The sequence below is a fragment of the Colius striatus genome, chromosome 10 (assembly GCF_028858725.1).
Source record: "Colius striatus isolate bColStr4 chromosome 10, bColStr4.1.hap1, whole genome shotgun sequence".
In the NCBI taxonomy this organism is placed as follows: Eukaryota; Metazoa; Chordata; class Aves; order Coliiformes; family Coliidae; genus Colius; species Colius striatus.
This window is the reverse complement of record NC_084768.1, coordinates 26,987,393-27,002,623: the sequence shown is the minus strand read 5'-3', so window position 1 is coordinate 27,002,623 and position 15,231 is coordinate 26,987,393. Positions and strand designations below refer to the sequence as shown.

General features: G+C 38.5%; 1 protein-coding gene across 1 annotated transcript in view; it reads left to right on the top strand.

Annotated features, from left to right (window-relative positions):
* ELAVL4 (ELAV like RNA binding protein 4) overlaps window positions 1-15,231 on the top strand; it is a 59,252-nt gene that overhangs the window by 17,850 nt on the left and 26,171 nt on the right. The window contains exon 2 of the mRNA XM_062003374.1: window positions 1,128-1,368. Coding sequence (XP_061859358.1) covers window positions 1,128-1,368 — 241 coding nt within the window. The remainder of the gene's footprint in view (window positions 1-1,127; window positions 1,369-15,231) is intronic.

Genomic DNA, 15,231 nt, shown 5'->3' with positions numbered 1-15,231 from the left:
CAGCAAAGCTGCAGATCGCATACTTCATGTTAGACAGCAAAAACTACCTCTTGCGTTGCTTTAATTTACCCAGATTTGATACTAAGATGATGTTCTTCCTTTGTCACACTTCGTGACAGTGAACACGGGCTGGAAGCCATAGTAGAGGCAAATACCTATATAGAAAATGCTTTAAGTATCGAGGTTTTTCAATTTCCTTTGCCTATGCAGTTTTCGGATGAAAACTTGCATTCTTCAGTCCTCAGCCTACAGATAAACATGCAGACAGCTTTACTCATGTGACCGGTGGCACTGGTGACAATGGGGCTACTGTCCTGCATGCATTTTGCTAAGCTGGATTCTTATTTGTCAATTTTGAGAAGGTCTATTTGAGTATCTTCTGTGAAAAGTGAAAGTTTCAAATTTTGATAGACGTGCTTGTTAATTTCAGCCTGCACCTGTGCCTGATAAGCCTTCTTCTGATTAAACCTTTTCGATTTCAGTAAATATCTGAAGACCTTTGTACCTCTGAAGATTGCAAATCCAGGGCTTTATTATTTAAAGACATGTCAGTTCATTAGTGAAAAATATAACTGGAGAATATAGGTCATTACTGGAACCAGTAAATTGTATGTCTTGGGATAGTGAGTTTATTAATTGAAGGCAGTCTGAATGATAACACATTTGCAGATTGACTGTGCCTGGTTAATGTTGTTGTCATTGCACTCTGTGATACAGTTATTAAATAGGTAAAATATTTTACCTTTTCATATAGAGCCATACACTTACTTCATCTGATTTAATGGAACTATAATTTTAATTATGATTATTACCTTAAATTATAATTAAATTTATGTGGTTTAAATTTACATTTGTAAAAATGGCTGCGTGATGAAACAGAAATCGGCTTCGCATTAACAAAAAAGAGGGTTTTTTTAACTGCATCTTAGTATATGCTCACAGCCAAAGACTAGCATGACCTACTTTGCAACAATAACAGAGGAATCAAGCCGGGTTTTTTTGTTGAAGTATCTAAATTGGCCATGAAAGCTACCTACTCATTCATTTGTAAGTATATTTAAAAATAGCTATTGTATCTATGAAACTTATGGGATTTTTTTCCCCTTTCTCCTCTTATTTTGATGTAGATAATTAGCACCATGGAGCCTCAGGTGTCGAATGGCCCTACTTCCAATACAACCAATGGACCCTCCAGCAACAGTAGAAACTGCCCTTCCCCCATGCAGACAGGGGCTGCTACAGATGACAGCAAAACCAACCTCATAGTCAACTATTTACCCCAGAACATGACCCAGGAGGAGTTCAGGAGTCTCTTTGGGAGCATTGGTGAAATTGAATCCTGCAAGCTCGTGAGGGACAAAATTACAGGTAAGCACTTCATGTCGTTGACTTTACATGCATCAGGATCAGTTTATGTTTGGGGTCAGCAAAACCTTGGTGCTTGTATTGCAAGTGCATAGCACAGAGAATATTAGAAACACTATTGGAAACTTCTTGAGGTGGTAAACCTTTTGTTCTGGATGAGGCCCATTGGGTCTAGAACAGCTGTGGAAGCTGCTTGTCTTTCAGCCTCTTTACAGATATAAGGCAAAGTAAGAACACTGCCAGTCTATATGTATGCAACACAGCAGCACAGCTCAGATATTGGCATTATCTTCCTGGTAATTCAGAGTTGTATTTAACGTGGATTTAGATTGTAGGAGGGCAGTTTAAATGACTTGAGCTAACTGACTGTTCCTAATTCTCTTTCGAACCTCACCATACCTGCATCAAATTTTTGCATGTTAACGCCACCGTAAATTCAAGATGGTTGTGCATGGCCATCACAGCTTATTTACCACAGTGTTCTGGAACAGCAGTGTTCTGTAGGTGGAAGCCACTACCCTGGATTTCATTCAGCCATTTGTGCATATCAGTTAACAAACGCCCTTTGCTGAAAACAAATTTGCCATGATCCTTTTCTGCATGAAGCATTACCCGTTGGTAGTCTTCCATTGCAGATAAATACCTCAAAGAGGAGAGATGCCTGCACTGTGGCTAGAGGAGATGTAGATGGGTGCAGATGCACCTAGTCTACCCTGTATCCTTGCCAGGAATTCACTGATGCGCAAGAACATGATGGGATGAACACTCAGCTTTTATAGCTTGTTTTATAGGTTAGTTTTATAGGTTGTGTGTCTACTCGCACCGTAGGTGGGAAACAGCTGAAATTTCACTGCTGTTTAAGTGGTGTTATGTTTAGCACAGGCAGCAGCAGCCTTGGGAAGGAAAGGGTTCTAGAAAAGGAGCCGTCTTCTCTCAGATGCACTTCTGGCAACTTGGTTGTGCACTCTGTGGAAAAAGGCACCATGTAAAGATGAGTAATTAAAATGCAAATCTTCATACCTACTTCCATAACAGCCTGGCAGCCGTTGTATTGGCAGCATTAGGATGATCTATTTAGTGCTTTTAAACATGCAATGCTGCTTTTTTTTATTTACTTCCTGACATACAGCAATTTTCTGGTTGAACACAAGGCATGTAACAAATGGCAGTAGCTGCAAGGCAGCTCAAGTCCTTGGAAGTGTAGTCTGGCCAGACTTTCTTTCGTGTGTTGACCATGATGTATTTGTTTCGGCGTATCTTCTGATTGGGCCACAGCTCCAGGGGTATTAGAAGGAAGAATATACAGAATTGACTTCTATTTATTCTTTGATTTATTCTTTATTTCTTCTGCTTAACACCAAATAGCTTATAACCTCCCACTCTAAAAATTTCCTTGCAAGTGACTAAAGTTCTCCTCTTTAAGCATAGCTGGCCCAATATCCCGGTGTGAAATACCACCTTTGATACCTACCACTAGACCTCTTTAGTTCCAGACTTGTTTTCTCGTAGTCCGAAAATAATCTGAGAAATTAAATTGTAGGTTACTTCTGTTTTTTCAGATAGAAGTGAATATCTAACCCTCATCCAAAAGACTCCAGTGTGCCTAGTATGAATATGGATTGTGACTGGTCCTGTGTTTTATGAGCTTTTTGGTTTCCCATATCCCTCAAATTCATGGTAGTTTCCTTGCAATATAATTTCAAGACTTTAGATACTCACTGTTTTTCATAGAGAATTGTCTGTCTTTGCACAGAGAGCCATTACTTCATCCGCTAGAAACAGTATTGGTTTTGTTTCATCCCAACTCCGGGCTTTTTTGTCTTTATTTGAAGATGTGTGAAATTTGCTATACATTCTTCCTTCTGACATAGTCTTGAGTAATTTTTTGCCTATGGCTTTTCTTTCCATAGGAAGTGTACCAATATCTGTGATCAGTAAAATACTTTAAAGAAACTGTTCTTTAAAAAAACAACGCAGATGCTTTGAGGACATCACCCCTAAATGATTGAAGAGCCTATATGTTGTTTTTAGAAGTGATAGAAGTACAGAAGAACCAAATTTGGGGGGGAAAAAAATATCTATTTGAAAACAGAATTTCATCTGCTGGGGGTTTCAGGCCTGTTAACAAGGTATTGTACAACATTGCTATATTTTAGGATGTGTGTTCTTTACATTGAATTCAGTGTTAATAAATCACATGCAGCCCTCTACTAGAAGCAGTTCATATTTATAAAGGTTCTTAGAACACTGGGAGTAACAAAATGGTAATGCACAGAGGTCATACCCTGCTCATCTTTCCGAATTGCCATGTAAGCATGTTTTTCATTTGGCTTTCTGGGGTTTAATGTTTTTTGGGGGAGAGGTAGAAGTATGCCAGTAGGCTTTTTCCAGGAATGACTAGGATTTCTGCTCTGTTTTTATACTTAAAAATCAATGTAGTTTTTTGACAGTGAAAGTCAATTCTTGAGCTACTCTTACTGCACTGCTGAAGATCTGAAACAATTGTTTTTTTCTGCTTTTGGATTTTTCATTGTTTCTGTTCAAATTTTGTATTTTTCATATCTCCGCCAAGTATGTGCTGTGGTAGAGTGCCTCTAAAGAGATATTGGAGCTCTTTCCATTAAAAATGAGTTGTCCTCATAGACAGTAAGTTTGTCTCCTTCTTCCTAAGGCAAAATACCAGGTGAATCAAGGAACACCAGAATAAAAAGTTTGCTGCATAAAGAGGTTGCTTCAAGAAAAATAGTAAAGGTCATAAAACAAATTGTCGCTGTTACAAAGTTACCCTGGCAAAACCATATTAGAAAATCTCAAATGTATTTCTGAGGCTAGGTAGAATTGAATTGGTTCATGTAAAAGATTTGATTTCCCCTGTCCTGTTAAGGAATTGCACAGATTTTGTGAAATAATGTTTAAGCTTCCAAAATACTTTTTTTTCAACAAGTTGAAAGCTAAACAAAGGCTGTTAAATGTACAGGATCCCTTTGAGAAAATTCATGATCTGAAGTCTTTTACTAACTTCTAAATTGATTAATATATATCAGGAATAATCATCTGCTCTCGAAGTCATTTTACAGTCTTAAAACAGTAGTAGGGCTTTTTAAGAAAATTTGATTCGTGATGTTACCCCTTGCTTTGGAAAGACACATGTTTAAACAAGCATATTCCTTTACTAAAAAAATACGCTAATTTGGTAGTACACCGTACTGAGTTGAATAGGAATGACAGCTTCTAAGACAGCCTTTAATTTGGTATTCAAAACCAAAATTGTAAACTTCAGTTTTGTTTGGTAGCTTCTCAGAACAGGCAGGATATACAGTAGCATTTTTAAAAGATGCTAATGACTCGAAAGAGGAGATGGAAGTCAGGCATACATTTTAATTACGGGGGAGGGGTTGCAATAGAAAAAAAAAATGATTTTTTTTCACTGCAGAGATTTTAAGGAAATGAGACAAGGAAAAACAGACTAAGGATAGTTGCCTTCATTTGGCAGGGCTGTTTAATAAAAGAAGAACTTGTGGTTGTAAAGTGTGCTTATTAAATTCTTCATTTACACTACCTAATTAATTCTAGCATTTTAAATTAACAGTGAAACTGGTCCCTGCTGTACCATTTCATAGCTACAGCATATTTCGTCCAACAACCCAGTTGTTCAGGTTTAATCAGCTGCACTCAAAAAATGAGAAGGAACTTGAGTTAAAATTAAATGGCATAAACATTTTAGAGCAGCATAAGATGAAGGCAGGTGACTTCTCAGAGGAAGACCACGGCTTCAGATGCATGTAAGGCATAGCACTTACAAATAATGTTAAGCCATATAGCGTTGCAGATGCTTTTTATTTCTTTTCCTGTCCAAAGAAAGACAGTGATAAATATATTTGAGTTATGGATGGAGAGAGCTTGAATTCATCAGAAAATTTTGAAGTGCTGAACTTGTTTTGTCCCGTCTTTGAAAACAAAAGATCCAGTCAGTATAGTGTCCAACTGTAATTGCTGCTGGCCAAGTGAGTTGTCCTTGTTGACATAGTTTGTGTGTGGAAGGGGATGTTTGTTAATTTTTTAATAGATTTGCTGGCCTTAGCTGAGCCTCTTAAGAGTCGTATTTTTGTTTCTCTGTAATCTACACAGGTATTTTTACATCTCTGAATCTGAAGTTACCAATATCTGAATTAATCTTTCGTATCTTAAAAGGATCCAGGCACCCTGTAAAGCAGAATATTATTGATACAGGATTTGTGTGCATCATTTAACTTACGACAGAGTTTGCATATTCCTGCAGTGTGGTACAATTTGGTGTTCTTTGCATGCATAATCAGGAACTTCATTGCTTCTCTGCCCAAAATGCAACTCTCTTTAAATTGTTCCTTTCGAATTTGCAATTCCTTTATGATTATGCACAAAGATTTACATCTCTCCTTTTAATTTCAGGTATTTATAATAGGACCAATGTAGACTTAGGTTAAAACAATTCAGAAATAATGGTGCCATTGTAAGTATAATATAAATATTGATGATCCCAGTGAAAATCCAGGACAGACAAGCTATTGACTCAAAGCAGTAGCATGTGTGTTGTTATGTGTTAGGAGGAAAAGAAATACTGTTTGCTTTACCTATAGTCTTCTCTAGAAGTTACAGTTTGTCAGTTCCTCAGTCTTTAGATATTTAGCCATAAGATCCTAAAGAACCTAAAGCTAACAAAATGGTGGCATCAGAAATAATGCCGCATTATGAGGGAGTACAGGAGAACATGTTTCATGCGAACAGTGTTGAATGGTCGTTTCTCTGTAGAAGCCAGGGGAGAATGCTCTGCCTGTACTCTCAGCAAGCCACCACGAACCCTTTCTGGTCCAGATGTACATCCACACTATGTTAAGTTGGTATCTGACTACTATAAGAATTATTTGTTCTTTATTTCACCGTATAATGAGTAAGTTACAGGCACGTACTGAAAAGGTGCTGCTATAAAAAGCAAAGACCCACACTTTAATTAACCAAGCGTGTTCAGTGAGTGTTGGCACCAGACTGGTGTTCCTACCTGAAACGTGCTGTTTTAGAGATTGCACGCTTGGAGTTCCCTGAAATTTGTGACCTAATTAAGCAGGCTTAATTCCAGCATCTGGAATTGGTAACTGTTTTGAAAGCAGTGGATGGAGAAGATTTGTATACTCAGGAGCAGAAGCCATTAATTGCACACCGTGGCAGTGACCCTGGGAGGTGGGAAGGAAGAAAGCCAGATATGATGCAGTTCCCTAAGTGCACCTCTTCAAGAGAGAAGATCTTGAATGTGATGGCAAGTGTGTGGTAACAGGAAAATACATCTTCTAGTATTGGCCCAGTATTTGCCATGGGCAACAGTTAAGCTTTAAGTATGTTAAGGGGAGGTTTTGATGCCTGATAGAGTAGATGAGCAAGAGGTCACAGTGTCCATCTTGGGATTGAAGGTGGACTCTTAAAGCTCCTTATAACTGGGAGACACAAAGCAAAAACAGGATTAATGGTTACATTTAATTATAGGAAAGAGGAATTTTAGTAAATAGAGTTCATGACAATAGGTAACTATTGCATGGTTAACTCTCCGTTCGATATGCTCAAACTGGAAATTGCAGTGGTATTAGTGAAACTGCTGCCTTCTCATGGGGGGATACTTATTTTTATTCAAGGGAAATAGTTCATAGCCATTTATGTTTAGAAGCTACGGATACAACATGTATTCACTGAAAATTTAACATACAAAGGCTAGCAATGATTTGTATATTTTCTCTAAGAATTTTGTAAAAAGGCATACCAAAAGTGTTTCCTATTGGAAGAAAAAAATGACCCATATGCAGATAAATACAGCTTACTGTGAAACCCAGTATTAAGTTACCTGATCATAAATGACTGAAAGTCTAATCTGAGCATAAACTACTTGTACATTTGATGTCCAATTCACTGATTGTGCTTTGAGAAGTACCTTCCATTTTGAGATATTACTGGTTCCAGCAGTTTTCCCCATTTAAAATACATTAAACAGATAGGATTATAGAATGTAGGGATTATGTTAGATAAGACTTATAAACTCTTTAGAAAGTATGTAAACATTCCTGACTCATGGCATAAGCCCACGTAATAACAGGGTTTAGGAGAAAAATACCTTGTAGAGGTAGTTTATTCTGTTGTTGACTTGGAAAGATTTTTTTAGTAATTCTCTGTAAAGCAGTGGTAACTAGTCACTGATCGCTGATCATTTATTTGGTACCGATCGGGTTTGACCAGACTGTTGGCAGTAGTTGCTTTGCACCAGTAGTAGATGAGAATTATCACAGTCCTTCAGAACAGGAAAAAAAACCCTAAACTTCCATGCGGTAGTGTTCACCATTTATGAAGTGAATATGATTCTGGCATTTGATTTGATTGCATTTAAAGGCCATATTTAGTAGTGCCACTCAAATTGGCTGTAAAGGGAATCTCTGTAAGAAGCAATGCAGTTTTTTGCATTTGGCTTCCTTGAAAGCAAAGTACTTCATATTTGCTGAAGTAGGAAAAATATTTTTTTTCAGAAGAATACTCTCTTGGAGTTCTTTTGTCTGAAAAATAATGCCAAACGAAGTAAATTACCTGTAGGTTTTTGGGGAAGGGTCTTGTAGATTGCCCATGCTCTGTTTTAGTAGGTATGGGAGGAGATTTGTAGAGGAGATATTTTGTTGTGTTGATGCATGGTCAAAATGCAATGAGGGAAAAGTGGTCAGATGGGAGTAGTATAACTGCAGCTGAAAGTCAAGTGCCCAGAAAAACAGAAGCCTAATGTGTTTGAGAGCTGAATATTTATTTCTGTGAATGAGATGAAATAAAGAGCATGTTTCCAATTTTTGGCTATGATCTTTGGTACCTCAAAACGCATGCAGAAAATATAATATTAGAAGACATGAAAAAGGAGCCATATTTCAGAATCTTCTTTAAACTCAAAATCTAGAATTATTTTTTAAAACACTAAATATGTGGCTCTGAATGTCATGAAATATGTTTGATCAGTTAATTTGGTAGCCTAGTTATTTTTGTAGCTTCTTATTTCATGAAGTATATCCTGCTCTTGAGCAGAGAGAGAAACCTAATTTCAGTGTTGCACATCCTATTCTGAGGACTGTAAATTCAAAACAAACCCCAAGTATTAATTGTCTAAATTAACGTTTGCATTAACTATCTGAACATTAGCACAGTGAGAGGGAGAACAGAGAAATAGTAGTTACTGTCTTTGTACTGGATTTTTAAGATGTTTGGTGTGGTTTGATGTCTGTTCTAAATGCTGAGGAAAACGGTCAAATTTGCATCCGTCATTTTCTTTATCTCCTCTCTGCAGTTGTCTGGTGCATACACTGCGCCAGTGAACAAAAGAATTTCGATTTCTTGATTATTGGGGGAAAAAAAGCAATTGAAATGAATGTTGGGGCAAATAGAAAGCAAGTAGGCATGACCCTTGTGCTGTGAAAGAGCTTTCTAATTAACTTGAGCATTTTCAATCTTGCGCTTGTTCTGAAGTATATTAAATGCCTTTAATGCATATTTAGTTTATTCTTCAGTTTTAACTGCTTGGTTTGAGTAAATAACATCACCTTCCCATCAAGTCTAGTGAGGAAGGATTAGCAGTATGGTTTTCCTCAACAGCACAAGCACACCTACACCTCTGAGGTCATGACTTCCGGATATGAGGTTATTTATAAGGCTTTTCAGTGTGTTGGTAGACCATATAGTCTAAGACTTTTTTTTCCATCCTTCATAGCATCTGCATGGAAGATAACTGTCTATCAGGGAGTAGGCAGGTGGAACAGCTCTGTCAACACCCTGTACTTCACAGTCCACTCTTAACCTCTAGTGTGTGTCCTTTTTCCCTTTTTCTGCCCTTCCCTCTAGAAGCACAGACCTCATGCTTGAGCACTCATGCACAACTGCTTCTGTCCCTAACCCTTTCTTTTCTTTATTTTAGCCCAAAGAGGACAAGAAGAAAGGGGAGGAAAGGAATGAGAGTTCCAGGAAGGCTGTAGGAGATTGGCAGCAGTGTCTCCTAACAATGCACTATCTTCCAGCTGAGGCAGGGTCTTTTGAGGCAGCAGTAGACAGCACACCAAGATATACCTGTCAGGGCTCTGAGGCTGACTTTCCCAGCATTCATCTGTTCCCTGCTACTCAAGACCTTGTGCCCTTCAGCTATACCAATGAGCAGCATGGCTGTGCTGCAGCTGGCACCTCTACCTATCTCACCAGTGCTCTTACTAGACAACTTGACCAAGAACAAAAGTGACCTCTGTAGGACCAGTCTAAATGGTTTTGAAAGTGGCCTACCGCCTGCTCTCCCTTGTTACGAGACTGCTTTTTACCAACGCTGTATTAAAGAGATTCTTCTTGTTTTTAAGATGACATTTAGTAAACTCGTGACCAAGATTGACGTGCCTGCAGTAGCTGTTTCTCAGACTTGCTGAGCAAGGAAGTTCTTGCCCCTTTTCTGTTGCAGAGCTGATCCATCATCACTTGATTTCATAGCATGCAGGTGCTTTTGTCTACAGCCAGATCCCTGCAAGATCATCTTCACCTTGACTTCTGGGAATGGTCAACATGTAACCTTCAGATCAGTATTGAGGTCTGCTACCAAGGGGAATGTGTCCCCTCTCTGTATTTCCTGACAGCTCAGTTTGTGTGGTCCCTATGCTGATGAAACAAAGTACCTTTTCAGACTTACCTGCCTGGACCCCATCCTTCAGATCTTTCTTGGCTTTTGGGGTCATTCTGACTGATTTCAGCAAGGACCCACTTACATGATTGAGCTAACCTGTTTTCTGTTGGTCAAGTGAGATGCCGTCCGTGGAAGACAAAGTTTCGTTGGGAATATCTACTGCATTGGAGGTCTTGCCCAGCCTTAAATCCTTTCCTTCTCCTTTTGCTTCCAGAACGCTTCAGAGGTCCAGTCCCATTGCTTTGAAACGTAGGGTACCATCTTAATTTGACCTACAGTTGGGAGGCATTCATTTCTAGTTGTGTCGTTAGGAACAAGAATATATGGAGAGGAGGATTTACTGCTGTATTCTACACTTGTATATCCTTAATGCTACTCACCAGCTATTGTTTTTTCCACCTTAAAGGATAATTTCTCTTACTGCCGGAACTGGGATTCCAGCAAACTTTGTATTATCTCACTGGCAGTTTTAAGCTTATAGTGAGTACTGATAGCTGTCTCAGTAATCTGTGGCTATTGGAAGTTGCTGTAATGCTTAGCCTTTGCCACCAGACAAGTATGTATCTTTGGATTTCAACAGCATCCTTCTTCATGTCCTATGCTTCATTCCTGGAGCAGTTGTTGGTAGGATATTGACTTCTTAAACCATTTGTGGTAGATTCAGGTTCAGGCCTTTCTGTATCTCTGCATGCCTGTTCAGACAGACTTTGCCCAGGTGCCACATTTATCCTTTCTGTGATGCCAGAGTCTTGTGGTCCCTCTCATGCCTGAGATTTTGAATCTAAAAAGAGGGGAAGAAAGCATCACGTCACTGAAGTCCAGCTCCATTTCTTTGTCTTTGCTTGCTGGCTCTGGCTTGGCAGACTTGTTGCAGTCAGACATTGCTGTTCTTCTCTATTCATCTTGTGTAGAATCCATCACTGACTTTGCAGATGTTCTTATTTGTCCCTGCTAGGAATTGCAGTGCAAGTTATTGACTTTGCAAGTGCTACTGAAGATAAGATACTGGAATAGGGAGACCTCTGCTCTGACCCAGTACTCCTGTTCTTACAACTCTCACTGCATCTGTTTAATTGGTGGAACATAGCAGTTTGAGAAGAGGAAAAAAAAACCCAACCCTGAATGTTTTCATTGTTTTTTGATTCACAAGAGGCCAGACTGGTTTTTTTTTCAGTTAGATGGTTTTTAAGGGATGTTGCAAAAGCAGATGGACAAAAAGCTGTGTCATACTCACCTGCAAGCAAACAAATGGCAGCACCGCCAGAATGATTAATTGTTGCTGTACTAAAGGGGCCGCTGTTACTGCAGAAGGTCTAATGTACCTGCTGCCCTATGCAGATAATTACTTCTGCTCACATGCATTTTAAAGCACCTTAAAGTAGTTATCAACAGGCTTCCTCTTGCTGCAGCATTCTAGGACCTGCAAAATGAGGCTGCCTTCTTCCCTAGGATGCTGTTGGTTAGATGTAGGGGGTGTTTTGACTTTCCCTGTTGTGAGGATGGTAGGTAGGACACGAGAAGATAGGATATGTAACAAGGAAGAGTTATTCTCCAGCAGTTCCTTTTTTTAGACTCCTCTGTTCTCCTACATGCTGTATCTGTGTCATTTCTATTTACCAATGCATCTTTTTCCCATTTCTCTACATTTTCTTAATTTTTATCATGCTCCACACAGTGAACAGTTTAGGAGCTTGACTGCTAACTTTTTCATCCCTTTATGCTTTCTATATTGGAGTAACTGCTTTGTTGCCTTAATTTCATTTCTTGGTAGGATTCTGGTCCTTGTTTGCTCCAGATTAGGTATGTTTTAGGTACTTTGCCAAATTGAAAAAAAAAGGGAAAATATGTGTCCTTTTTACTTTCCTCTGTTTACCACCTACATTTAATATTGTGAAAAGCGTTTTTGCAAAAGTCATGGTATCAAAACCTGAGCTATTTTCTGTGGTGGTCAGCCAGCAAGAGCAGTTAGCAGTCACAAAAACCATACATTCTACATGCCATGTCATACACATATATAGAGCATAGACGGTGGTGTTGGTTGATACAGATGAAATCTGTTGCCTTTTAAAAGGAAGAGATTTGATTTTCAGTCTGGAGAAAATTTATCAAAGAGCATTTTCAACAAAATTATTGGGAAATTCAAGTGACAGAACTAAGTAGTATGTGAAAACAGCAAAGTCATGATATTTTATTAATTTAAAAGTTTTCCTTTTATTTCTGTTATCTGCAAGTACTGAAAAGGAATATTATAAACACTTGAAACATACTGAAATTCCTGCTCTCATTTTAAAATTCTTTTAAAGTTCTGTCTTAAAGCTGATGCAAGTTTGTCAGATAGGTTCACTGCAGTCTTAAGTATTGATAGATTGCAGAATCTGTATAGGTAGCATGTTTTGGAATACAATAAAAAGGCTTTACTCCTTTCAGCATTTTTGCAGATGCTGAGTAAAGTAATCTACGTAAATCTATTAGAGATTAACCTTCTTAGCTGTCAGGTTGCAGCTTTTATTTATGTTTTAGCTGATCAGATTAAAAATGCTGCAGACACAGGTTGTGTTGTTAATATTAAATTTTGTATTCCGGTCTGTAATAAATTACTTTCCTCTGTGCATTGGAAAAACTGGTTGGTAGAGCTCAGAGTTTAATTAGTAGGCTGTTTGAGACAGAATAGGTATTCTGAGTCATTATTCAGAATTACTGTGAAATTTCTTAGTGTTGTGATGGCTTTTGTTTTTTTTGTTGTTTGACAGAGGCTGAGGTACAAAACCTTAAATGTTACTGAATTAAATGATTTAATGACAAAATTACCAGGGCTTTTTGAATTTGCAGTCAACGAGGTTTCAGATATTGCTACTGCAGTATATTGTTATGTCCTACTTAATGGTCTTGTTTTGCAAAACAAACTCCTTGTTTTTCTCCAGTTTTATTTGCCTCTACCACTTCCTCTAGAAATACTCCTGCTATTTCCACATAAATGCTCCTAGATTTGAGGATGCACCGGACTTAAATATTTTAGCTGTGCCTTTCGTTTCCTGATTTCTCTGCCTAGTTCCTTTCAGTGATAGTGTGTTCTTGGCCTTCTAACAAATCTCTCTCTTTAATAAACCATTAATTACAGCCATAACTGACTTTTTACTCTGGTATGCAGATCTCTGAACCATTACAAAAGTGGGAACCCTGGTCAATCCACATGCTCTATTGTGGTTCTGTTCTCTGCCTTTCTCCTCCCCATCACTCCACTGCTCACTAGTCATCTTCTAGAATAATGGGTTTTCTCATAAGCTTTTTCTGTGGCTGCCTGGTATCACTTTCTTTGTGCAAAGGTTTGCTACATTTGCACTGAAGTTATGCACATGGTACAGTATGGAATCACTGTGGTCGGAACACTGTTCCTGTGGTTGAATCCTGACCAGTGAAAAATAACTGTTTCTCCTCATTTGCTTTTGATTTCTGCTCCACCATTCAGTATTGGTTTTTAGTTGCCTTCTGTGTGCTTTCAGGTTTTAGAAACACCAGTGTCTGGCAGGTGATTTGGGAAGATTAAGTCTGTTGTAATGAAGCATGTGCCTCTTTTGTGCTGGTTCACACCGTTGGAGTGACTTCTCTTTGATTTCAGACCATGTAATTTTTTTATCCTCTCTTATTTCCATTCTCTCTTATAAGAGGAGTAGAACGCTTTTTATATTTCATTTCTAGTCACGATCTTTACACATTTGAAGTAGCTATAGGCTTATACATCTCCCTTCAGTCACAATTTAAACAAAAGATGGCATATTTTAATGTTTTAACACTGGACACTAATAATCTTGGTTCTTAGGTCAATCTTAAGTCCTTCTTGATTTAAAAACCTGGTAGATGCTGAAACTTGCCTTTGATTTGCTGCTTTCCTGATCTCCAGTACCTACATTTCTTGGTAGTTGAGCATAGTCTTTACCATCCTTTTTGTTCTGCTAGTCAAGTGACACTGTCTCCTCTCTCCATCATGTGACATTGCTTATTTGGGATGTGAAAGGCTTCCTACCATATACCGCATGTTTTATGCAATGCAGTGACTCCTTTAATTCATATTTCAGATTTCTTTCCACATTGCTGCTTACTGTTTTTTATTTGCTGGCATGTCTTTCACTTTTTTCTGTCTATCTGTTTGCTCTTCTTTTTGGTGAATATTGTTTTAACTTAGCCTATTTGTTTCTAGTGTCTGTGTTCTGGTGTTTAATTTATCTCTTCTCCAGCATTGAATTTACTGTTTGCGATAGACAAGTCATGGCTGTTTCTTGTCCATTCATGCCTGCCTTCAGAACACTGGATTTTTATAGTACAGTCCCTGTTCTGTTCTGAGACAAAGCAGGGAGGAGTGCAGCCTTGCTCTTCTCAGAACAGCTGCTAATTCAGGGGCTGTATGCTCCTTAAAGGAAAGGAGGAGGAGATGAAGGGAAGGAAGAGTTGTCAGCTGGAGTGGGGAATCCAAATATTTGTTCAGAAATGGAACTGAGTTGTCTTAGATGTCAGGAGCAGGAGCTTCTGAAAATGTACTTAAATCAGTTACAGTAAGTTTCACATTTGAAGAAACTTGATAAAAGCTGGCAAACAAGAAAAGGGAAGATAATACCTTCTGCAGTGTGAAATGTGTGTTGTTTACAAGACATCTCCAGCCCAACACAACTCACAATGCTCCAATAATAAGGTTACTGTCTTAGGGTGGGGGAGATGCAATGTTAGATCCCTGTTCTAGTGGCTGTTCAAGTTCACCCTGGAAGTCTTGATGCATTACAGATTCTCTTCTCCAAAACAGGAGTAAAAGTGCTTCCCTCAGTGGTGTTTGAGGAAAGGTGTGTTAAAGATTAAATGCTTCCATGTTACAGTACTGGGAACCGCAAAAGGCTCCAGCCAAGTCAGCAGCATCTGTTTCAAACTGCCACTTAAGCTTTGCATGCAGATTAGTCCGTGTCCTCAAGTACAGTAATTACATAGCTGACTTAGTTAAAACTCTGTGTAGTGTTCAGGTAAGAGTAAAGTATTGTTTCAGGTGAAATGCAGAACATCTGAAATGTTAAAAGTGTTTAAGAGACTACAAGGTACTATTTGCAAGAGTAGACACGTTTTAAATTGCTGTTGTGGTCAAGTTTAAACTACAGGAATTCCATGGTTTTTTAAGTCCTCTT